The sequence below is a fragment of the Glycine max genome, chromosome 4 (genome assembly GCF_000004515.6).
Source record: "Glycine max cultivar Williams 82 chromosome 4, Glycine_max_v4.0, whole genome shotgun sequence".
Taxonomy (NCBI): Eukaryota; Viridiplantae; Streptophyta; class Magnoliopsida; order Fabales; family Fabaceae; genus Glycine; species Glycine max.
The window spans coordinates 12627882-12639286 of NC_016091.4; the positions used below are offsets into that span (position 1 = coordinate 12627882).

General features: G+C 36.5%; 1 protein-coding gene across 5 annotated transcripts; it reads right to left on the minus strand.

Annotated features, from left to right (window-relative positions):
• Positions 1–318: 318 nt before the first annotated feature.
• Positions 319–6381, minus strand: LOC100797622 (ankyrin repeat domain-containing protein 2-like). 5 transcript variants are annotated; one of them, XM_006577758.3, is made up of 10 exons: positions 6240–6318; positions 6045–6100; positions 5339–5444; positions 4792–4949; positions 3922–4131; positions 3686–3834; positions 3402–3570; positions 2538–2630; positions 812–951; positions 333–669 (listed from the first exon to the last, which is right to left on the minus strand). In XM_006577758.3, the coding sequence occupies exons 3-10, from the start codon at positions 5346–5348 to the stop codon at positions 570–572; spliced, it is 1029 nt and encodes a 342-aa protein (XP_006577821.1). In that variant the 5' UTR covers positions 5349–5444; positions 6045–6100; positions 6240–6318; the 3' UTR covers positions 333–569.
• Positions 6382–11405: the final 5024 nt, after the last annotated feature.

Here is an 11405-nt window from a genome sequence, read left to right on the forward strand (position 1 = left end):
TTGTTGCCAATAGTAACGAACAAAACATAAATTAAACCAGGCTTGCCGATATGTAAGTTGTCTTCAAACATAACTATACCGTTTTAACAAAACCATGACATATAAAATCAGACACTTCGATCCATTGAATCAATTTTCAAAACTTAATAGTCCTGTAAAGAGTCAAATTTGAGAGGGGGGCTCGATGTTCAAGTTTAGGGGAGAATTTGTTGGCAATTTAGTCCCCTAGATCAAAATCTTCCAAACCTTTTCAGCTCTCGACTCGCCTTATATTCTTGTACGATACCATTTGAACCAGAATTTTGCCACGAAGCAATGTAGTACAAGTAAAATTGAAGCATGAATAAAATCATGACGGCACTAATCTTCAAAATCATGCAGTGTGACAATAAATGCATTACAAGAACATAGATAACAAATTCTATGGTGACTCACATCCAACAACGTTAATCAATTTAGTTTAACACACAACGGTTGGAAGAAACCAAAAGATAAATAACAAAGTCGTGCCTTCTTCCCCTCAGTTTCCCCTTTGCTTGTTGGTGACAGCATGGCATCATGCATTGCAATTACAGAAAAGCATCTTTCTCAAGTAGCTTCAGGACTTCATTTTGATTGTTTAGCTTCGCAACATCTATTGGAGTTTTACCATCCATATTCTGGAGAGTACTGCAAATTGAACGAGGGAAAAAGCACTATACATGATTAAACCTAATTAAGCATCAATAGTCACTAAATAGTTTTGTACGCAATTAAGCAATAGAATTAATACTTGGAGGTTTTTAAAACACAAAATGAAAAGACTACTTACACTGCAGCACCATTTTCAAGGAGAAGGGCCACACATTCCTTTCTGCCATAACCAGCTGCATAATGGAGAGCAGTGTTCTTATTCTTATCCAAAGCATCCACTTTTGCTCCAGCCTCAAGGAGAACTTGAGCACATTTCACCTGAAATGATATCAAGAGCATGTCAGCCAGGCGTTAGAAAGAGCCCAATTAGGATCTAAAATTATAATTCCTGACGAGCCATTCACTTTGCTTGACACCATGCAAGAGGGGGCTGAAGGAAGGTAGAACCCAAATAGCACTATCCATTCACCACTAACACTGTTGTCACTCTCCACCACCACTTCTGCCATCATTGCCACTATCCCTCATCAACATCACCACCACCAATATTACACATTGCCATTGCTACAACTGCCACTGTTATCTCCATTCTCCACTCCTCCATAAATGGAATCAAATCTAGACTTTTCTGTGGGAGGAATATGAACATTATTTATAAAACTACTAATGTACCATCCTACTTTACACTTGTTAGCACCAGGGTTCTTCATGACATGAATATACATTGATGAATCACACCCAAACTTTCTTTTCCGTTTGATGAATATAATAATTTGAAAGAATAAAATGGCATTGCCTAATCTATATAGTGGATCCCACCTAAAAGAATGTGTAATAAAAAGGAAAATTACTAGGTTAGTTAATAACCTATTCCTTCAAAAATTAAAGGAAACTGTCCAATTCCTTCACTTATGAGAGAGAACTCTCCTTATAATAAGCGTGCATAAGTGGCCATGTAGAGGCTATCCCACAACATACAATAATTAAGGGTAAATAAATGCCTTTGAAATTGCAAGCATTCTATAAACCAGATGGACTCAAATCTTTCATTTTCCTGTTCATGCTCCTATGTCCTGACTCACTAATCAAATACTGACAAAGACAAACAATCAAAAAATAATTTAGCTCACTTAGTAATTAGTAAGTTTTTGATGAATTGTCAAAATATAATTTGGTATAATGGGAAAAACAGATAAGATTTTCATACCAGATCCCATCAGAGAACCATGTAAACAAATAGTTATAAGTGTTACACTCGTCCCTTTTCAAAACATGTGAAAAATTGCTCCGAAGTCAAAAGTGTAAGAACATATCCAGTATCAACCAACATCTAAAGCAGATTATTCACCAAGAGAGTATCTGCCTGCAAATGAAAAAAAAAAAAAAACTAAAAGGCAGATGATTCCAAACTAGCCTAATATCATCAACTTGCACTTTGTTTCCTCATTTCCAACTGCTTCCCTCTTTGCTCTTGTGCTTTCTTCTCCATTTCCAATCCATCCAATTCATCATTGTCATTTTCCATTGTTTTTTTCCTAGAATCAGCTGCAGCCGGTAGCTTCTCCATTACCCAAGAAAAATCAGACAGTTGGAAATTTCAGATGCTTCCAATGGTTGTCATCAAGTCCAACCCATACTCGCCCCAAATTTCAGCAATGCTTTAGAAATTGACTCTCATATTTTAACATGTTTGACAAGCCTGCATTGCCCACCATGGTGGAAGAAACAATCAAGACCACAGTCTTTTACTAAATAATACCCTGAGCCTCAATATATCCTTCATTTACTTCGCACCATGGTTCTAAAGTCAACACCACCACCCAACAACATAAGCAGACATTCTAAGAAACAAAAAGCATGTGATATAAGAGATGAGAAAATATTCACTCCAAATATTAGCATACCTCACCATATCCACAGGCAAAATGCAAAGCAGTTCTTCCCTCTGAATCTTCTTCATCCTTGTCAGCACCAGCGGCTAGTGCATTTTTCAAGCCCTACATGTGCAAAATTTTAGCTCTCAAATATTTCAAATCATACCCAATGACACTAAGAGAATGGCTGAATTTAACAATACCATAACTAGACAGCTTAGCAACCAAATCAACCCTTAAAAAATGAACAGTTTGAGTTCTGGGTGATTTTATATTCCTTCAAAGTTGACAAAAAAAAAAGCACATAACCCATGTATAGGGGCATACAAAAAACACTTGCCCATGCAACTGCAATAATAAATGTCTGATTTCCATAAATTTAAAAAGATTTTAAGCCACCTTTTCTACAAATGATATCACAAGTTCCAATTTATATTGTATAATCCAAAACCTTCAAAGATGGATTTTTTAAAATTGATAAAAGAAATTAAAAAGTAGAAATAATTCAGAAGATAACTGATCCTCCATACAGAAGATGTGGAAATAAAATAACAGCAATAAAGAAATAACATTAAGGGCTAAAAGCTACCTAATCCCTTTATACGTTTATTAAGGAAACTCCCTTAAAAATACCATGTGATTTGCACCAAATAGAACCAAATCAACTAATCTTATTCAAAATCACCACTGCAGACTTCCAGAGCCAGAAAATGGTCCTTAAAAATACAAGGTTTATACTCCCATCAACTGTCGCATGCAGAAGCATAACTGCACATTTTGTCTTTCATTGGAATAACTTCAAGTCTTCAATCATAAAGTAAAATTCATGATTTCTTTCAAAAAGGGAGAAGATTTAAGAGCATATGCATGTAGAAAAATAGTGCTATATCACACCTCCACATCACCAACACTAGCAGTATGATGAACAATTGATTCATCTTCATTTCCCAAATCTTCTGTCTCATCTGCCCCAGAATTTTCAGCAGAGGCACCTACATCTCCAGAATTTGCAAGACCCATGGCTTGTCCCAACTTCCGCAAAACCTCCTCATCATTCCAGTACCTGAAATAAAAAGAATCACTTAAGAAGCTACTTGACATCAATATTATGGGGGAAATATGGAAATGTCAAAAACAGCAAAAAAAAAAAAAATTAAAAAGAAAAATTGCTTCTAAACCTCATCATAGCAGCAGGACCACCAGTCTCTATCTCCTCCAAAATATGTTTCAGAGATGGATCCTCCTTGATGCGTGTCATTCTTTCTTCAAGCTGGTCTTTATTTGATGGATTAGAAAAACTTTCAAGCATGGCAGACATAGATGGATCCTGTGATATACAGCATCTATATTCTATTAACCAGTAGAAATTTCATGAAAAAAAAAAATATAAGGGAGAAATTGGCAAAATAGTGACCTGCATCAATGCATTACCCAGGCGCTCAGCCATGGTCATAAAATTAGGATTCTGCATAACCTGTTGCATGGTTGAAAAATATTGTTGATTATCAAAGCTAGGCATAGCATCCTGTGGAGCTCCTTGAAAAGTTTTCTGAAGCTGCTCAGCCATCTGGTTGAATGATGGATCTTTTGCTATCTGTTCAGCCAATTCCTTGATACTTGGATCCTATGCATTTCACATTTAAGCATTAGTACGCCTATATGAAGAAATATTAATATAGAATAGAAATTGAGAGCCAACAACTCCAAACATCTGACAAACAAAATTCCCTCGAGAGTGAAAAACAAAAAAGGGAAGACTCAGGTCAAACCATATAAAGAGCTCAAAAACCATTAAATGTTTCTCCTCATTTAAATTCTTCCATAGATTTCAAATACAGGCTGCAAAAGATTTACAAAGATAGAAGCTATAAGAAATGAAACTATCAACCACAATATTATTCTTATCCAAATCCAAAACCACTACAAAATGTTCACTCCACTACTCTCATACTCAGGAAAGCTTTGAAGGAAAAGACAAATACATCTCTGATGAAGTCTGACTGTCTCAATCAACAGTAAAGAACTTTAAAAAAATTCTAAATAGTTTTTTTTTCCTTACAAATCCCGGCATCATTGTCCAACCACAGGCTCCAAAACTAGAGCCCCACCAAGACTTGTAAAAACAAGCATTTGTCAAAACAACAATATCTATAAGATGGCACATGATCATAAAGTGCATGCAAACATATTCAACGACATTAACAATTAGCATGTCCTAATTATCAATAAATACAGCAGACAATGCACATATAATACAAATAAGGAAACAAAGAGAATGATTTACATTGAGCAGGCCAGACATTGCAGAGAAATCAAAAGGGTTGCCTGGAAAACCAGTTGCAGGTCCAGAAGTAGCTGTAGTAGCTCTTTGTGCTGCTGGAGAATCTTTAGATGACGTTTCATCTTTGGATGCTTTATTCTCTGCTGTTCCAGCTTTGTCATCTACGAAAATCTCAACATGTGTAAAACTAACACACTTTAAAGATTCAAGAAACTATGGCAGTTACGCTAAATTGCTAGCACTAAAAGTAGAAGAAATATAAATGATGGAGACAAGTAAAAACAAAATAAATTAGGAAAAAGTTAAACAAAGAAGGCACCAATAAGCAGATAACAAAACAGAACCTTCAAATAATGGCTTGTTCTACAAGCAGAAGGGTCAGTGCAGATTCCAAAATCATGAGTTCAAGGTAATATAGTCTAATACGGATTTACCAATGATGATAAGTGTGCAACAATAGTATTTTTGTAACAATCCATAAAGCAAAACTCCATACAACAAGTACTAAATAGAATAACGCACTTCAAAGTGTCAGGACGTTATCTCTTACTCTTTGTCATGCCTACACACAAATGCAAACTTTTTTTCCAGAAGCAAATGAGATGGAAGGAATCAGGAGGAACCACAACGTGTAAAGCAATTACCCCCTTATTGTTCTGATTACATGAAAGAAGGAATAAAAATAACGAGGAAGTAGCAAAGTTATAAATTCAGGTGAATAAATAAACAAATAACTTTATTCAGAGATTATTGCAGCACTAGGAAAGCGTCATTGAACTTTAACAAAACAAAAAGAAGAAAGGAAGCTACGTGTAGTACACCCAAAGTAAAGGATAAAGGGCAAAAGTGCTACTCTTAGTATTCATATATTCACATAAATATAAACATTAATTAATATAAACACAGGTAAGTCATACATGACGGCAACTATGTAACTTGAAAACACCAAACTCGTGTTGCAAATTCGATTCAACCAGCTCAAGGCGTTAATCCCAAGTCCACACATCTTCTATAAAGTGATAAATAAACATCAATTGAGATCAAAATTTAAGTATCCTTTTGGCAAAGACTGTTTTTTAGGGCAAAAAACCGTTTTTTTTTTCAATACCTCCAGTAAGGAAAACTAAGCTAAATAAATCAATAAACTGCGTTGAATTTTCACCAGATGGGAAAAATAATCCAACAACAATAGCAATAACATCATTATTACTATTCTGATTATTATTATCAAATCTAGAGAAGGAGATTGCACATACCAGCAGGGAAATCCTTTTTGGAATCTGAAGCCATGAGAGAAGAAAATAGAAAATTGCTGAAAGAAACGCAGAGAGATAATAACTATTTAGTATTTGGGTTACGATGAATCGCGGATTCGAATTGAGAGAAAATCGGGGTTTCGAAATTGAGAGAGAAACCTAAACGGAGAGAGAGAGAGAGAGAAGAGTTCGAACCTGAATCTGAGTGAGAGAGGAAGAGGAAGTGTGAGATGAGTGAGTTTGGAAGGAAAAAAAAGAACGAAATGAAAACAAAACCCTTTTTCCTTTTTTTATTTATATATTTATTTATTTATAACCTTTAGCGATAGAAATCTCCACCCATGAGATGATAGAATACAACACACAAATAATAGTGATAGGTGTGGGCCCCCTCAATCCCCATCCTTTCAAATGAATGGCTCACTATGATATCACCCATTTGCATCCACCTTCCGTATTTGAATAATACTCCAGCAACCCAAATTTGTCGTGTGATATATTTTGTTGAAAAATAATATAATTAAATTTAAGGTAAATAATCATTTTTGTTTATAGATGTGTAGGATGTTGATAAATTTATTTCTAAAATATAAAATTTTAAATGTTAGTCTCTCAACGTGAAAAAAGTACAATAAATTTATTCATTTGTTAACTTTTATTTACTACCGTTAATGGAAGAGTTCACGTTACACAAATGGAAGAAAATGACACAAAAATAATTGTCAACATGGCTTAATTGGACCAAAATACCAGTAAGTTATCATTTGATCAAAATGTTAAGAAATTACCATTGGATCAAAATATCAATAATTTTGTTTTGGACTAAAATGTCGATATATTTTCATTGGATCAAAATGTTAGTAAGTTGTCATTGGACTAAAATGTCACTAATTTTCCATTGGATCAAAATGGTAGTAATTTTTTTGGACCAAAATGTATGTACGTGTTTCCATTGGACTAATTTATCAGACTCCAAATTTCGTTTCATTTAAGGATAAAATGTAATTTGATTTTCATTTTTTCACCCCTTTTTTTATCGTTGCAAGCATAACATTACAATAAACACTTAAAAAATAAGGAGTTAGAACAAACATAATAATAAACATAATATTGATTAATAAGCATTTTTGTAAGGATTAATTTAATGGTTGTATATTTTTGTTTGAGTCTCATATTTTGGGTAAAGTACTATCACATTAGAAATTTTATAGGAACAGACAGATTATGATTATTAATCAATATTATGCTTATTCTAACTTATGCTTATTTTTCTATTTTTTTTAAGTGTTTATTATAATGTTATGCTTAAAACGATAAAAAAGGGAGAGAAGATGAAGGTTAAATTATATTTTACCCTTAAATAAAACGAAATTTCGGGCTTGACAAATTAGTCCAATGGAAACTTACTAACATTTACTGACATTTTGGTCTAAAAAAATTACTGACATTTTGGTCCAATGAAAAATTATTGACATTTTAGTCCGATGGTAACTTACTGACATTTTGGTCCAATGGTAACTTAGTGACATTTTTGTCTAATTTATTCAACAACCATGTTTGCAATCATTTTTGTGACATTTTGGTCCCTTTGTGCCACGTAGGCTCTTTTATTAATGATAACAGACGGATGGATGGATTTGTCACACATTTTTTCACTTTTGGGGATTAAAATTTGAATTTTCATCTTTCAGGGATAAATTTGTCAGCATTCTACACATTCAGAAACAAAAATGATTATTTACCCTTAAATTTACACTCTCTTTTTTAACTTTATGGGTGTTCCTTAACTTAGGAGTGTTCATAAGTTTATCTAATTCAATATAAATAAATAAATAAAACTAAATCAACCAATAAGGATATAGTTGGCTTGTGGTGTTATCCATCCTTCTTAGTGAGAATGAGTGCTCAGGATTTCTCTCCAACTACGAATAATATGGGTGCTACTAGCTTGCGAAAGAAACCATCAGACGACAGCAATGACGATGACTCTTCATCAACAACAAGGACTTCCTTCAGGGATAGAGTTATGGGTAACAAGCAATGCCCACCTCCTTTACCATCAAAGGATTTGTTCAAGGATAATTGGCTCATATAGAGTATGAAGGAGGCAACCCGATGAAGTACATGGTACACATTGACCACTCTATTCTGGAAGAGTTATGTGCACCATGGGAGGATGCGTTGGTGATTAAATTGTTGGGGGAAAATGTTGTTTATCAAATAATGTAAGATAGGCTCCCAAAACTATGGAAGTTCTCGGCTGGTTACGACCTCATGGACATAAGCAATGGGTTCTACATGGCGAAGTTTGATATAGAGCCGGATAGGGCTCATGTTATGGAAGATGGTCCTTGGATGCTTTTCAACCATTATCTCACAGTTCTACGTCGGTCCCCAGAGTTTGCTTCCCCTACTGCGAAGATTGATCGCACACTTGTTTGGATTTGATTCCCAGGTTTGAACCTTGTCTTTTATGATGAAAGTGTCCTCATGGCCATGGCTATTGTTGTAAGGCGTCCAGTCAGAGTGGATGCAAACACGAGAGATGTCTGACAAGGCCGGTTTGCGAGAATGTGTATTGAAGTGGACCTAGACAAACCAATGGTGGGTCTCATGTGGTTCCATGGACACTAGTATCATATATAGTATGAAGGCCTCCATTGAATTTGCTCAACCTGTGGTTGTTATGGCCACCTTTTACAAGAGTGTAAGAAGCAAGTGCCAACTACCCCGGTGACAGTGAGCCCAACACCGGAAACTCAGGTCATTCCTATTGTGGCTGTAGACAAACACATGACGATGCAACCATTCCCTAACAACGAGAATGATACTCAACCTAACCCTAATGTGCTAAATCTTGTCAAATCACCAATCCCAGATTTTCGACGTCCCAGGCAGGTATGAATCAGGGTACAATGGCAAGAGATCAGGGTGTTAATGACGACGACCCCACTCATAAGGAATGGATGATTGTGAAGTATAAAAGTAGGAAGCAGAATATTCTAAAAAAACATAAAGATGGGACATCTAATTTCCAATCATTGCCTAAGGAAGGGGCCCACCAACAGCTAGTGGGTTGAGGAAGTCTATAAGTGGTTTCAATGCCCCTAAAAAGTCAGACATGGGTCCCACCGGCTTGATGATTGTGGTAAGCAAACCAAAATACTTGTCCAACAATAAAATGTCACGTAAGGACCATGAGACTGGCCTGCCACAATCAGTGAAAGCCACGACCTAGCTTGTCCCCACCGAACCTTTCCCACATGCACATCCTCCTCGTGCTGAAATCCGAGAACTAGGGGATGGTGCCAAAATAGCTCTCGACATTGAGCTTCTTCAACATGGTAGATACGCAATGCAAATGGATGATGGACACTCGGGACTTATGTCAGACATGGAAATTTCCCAGCCCATAGGTGATGCAGACCTTGCTTGCAACAACATGGAAAATGCAACATAAGGCTCTCGGAGCCCCTACATACACCCCCACCATTATGTTTCCATGGAATCCTTTTAAGATATCTCTATCCTATCATGGAATATCAGGGGTGCTACAATGACAGGCAAATGGTGCCATATTAAGGATATTGTTAGGAAACTATCCTCTCCTATCATCATGTTGTATGAAACTCATAACTTGTTCTCCAACAGCAAGATTGTTGGGATCAAGTGGCCAATCGTGCCTTGTTCCTTCAAGAAGCAGCTGGGAATTCTGGGGGTATTTGGGTGCTTATCTGGCTTGTTGACATTACTTTTCAGTTGTTGGACTCCTCTCCACAAGCTATTACCTTCTCCCTTCAGCGAAGACACCTTTTCTGGTATTGCATTGTTGTCTATGCCTCCCCCAACCCCATGGTAAGGCCACTTTTTTGGGACTATCTCATACACACTCAACACATGATGAATGGGCCCTAAATTCTTCTTGGGAACTTCAACGAGATATTATACTCTACAGAACTCAAGGGAGGCACATTTAATGTTACGCAAGCCAATCACTTTGCGAGTGTACTCCTATCTTGTCAACTCTTTGTTATCGATATTGTAGGGGTATCTTTACGTGGAGGAAGAACATCCAAAATGGACAACGCATTTGGAAGAAACTTGATTATTGTCTATCGAATGTTAAGTGGCACTTACCGTTCCCTTATGCACTTGCAGAGCTACTTCCTACACATAACTCAGACCACAACCCGATCCTTCTCAATTGTTGCAAATCCAGAAGTAATAAAACCCCCATGTTCCATTTTTCAGGCTACATGGCTCGCTCATTTGGGTTACCAGGATATAGTTGCTTTGGCATGGAAGAAGCCCAACATGAATGTCGTAAACTGTCTTTCAAATGTCAAAGAGGATTCTCTAGTTTTCAATAGAGAGACTTTTAGGAATATCTTCAGGAAGAAGCGCCAACTTGAAGCCAGAATCAAAGGTGTGTAAAAGGAATTGGAACCATAAGTTGGTTTAGCCTTATCTCTTTGGAGTAGCGACTTCATAAACAATATGATGAGGTTCTAGTGCAAAAGGAACTCCTTTGGTTCTAGAAATCATGTGAGGAATGGACTAAATTTGGAAATAAAATCACCAAATTTTTCCATACTCAAGTGGTTATTAGGAGGAGGAGAAATAAAATCACGAGTCTTATGATTGATGGAATTCAGTGCACAGATGATGACTTACTCAGGAAGAAAGCCTTGAAGTTCTTTAAGAAGCTCTTCTAATGCCCTAAAACTTGTGATCCATCTAGCCTTTATCTGAATTCTATCCCTCAGATTGGCCAAAATATGTTTGATGAACTAGCAAAACTAGTCACCATTGAGGAAGTTAAGGGCACCCTCTTTTCTATGGACTCGTACAAGGCTCCTGGCCCAGATGGTTTTCAACCAATCTTCTTCAGCAATTTTGGGACTTGGTGGGTATGGATGTTTAGGATATAGTGGCCCAAGCTTTTAACATAGGCTTCATTCATCTGGGACTAGTAGAGACGCTCATAGTGCGAATTCCTAAGGTGGACCAACCTAAGTGCCTTAAGGAATTCAGGCCTATTAGTTTATGCAATGTGTTGTCCAAAACCATTTTGAAGGTCCTTGTCCACAAAGTTAGACCTTTGTTGGATGAGCTGATTAGCCCCCTTCAAAGTGTCTTCATCTCTGGCCAAGGCACGAGTAACAATGCACTAATTACCAAGGAAATAGTCCACCACATGTGTAAGAAGATGAGTAGAGAATGATATCTTTTGTTTAAAATAGACTTTGAAAAGGATTATGATAGGATTGATTGGCCCCCTTCAAAGTAGCTTCATCCTTGGACAAGGCACGAGTAACAATACACTAATTACCCAAGAAATAGTCCACCACATGCGTAAGA

Bases quoted from the DNA above. Each gene is read 5' to 3' on its own strand.
- LOC100797622 (XM_041014528.1), bottom strand. From the start codon at position 6,078: ATGGCTTCAGATTCCAAAAAGGATTTCCCTGCTG. The intron at 3,835-3,921 runs GTCACTATTTTG...TGTATATCACAG, and splicing joins TGGGTAATGCATTGATGCAG to GATCCATCTATGTCTGCCAT. The intron at 2,631-3,401 runs GTGTGATATAGC...TTGCACATGTAG, and splicing joins CTAGTGTTGGTGATGTGGAG to GGCTTGAAAAATGCACTAGC.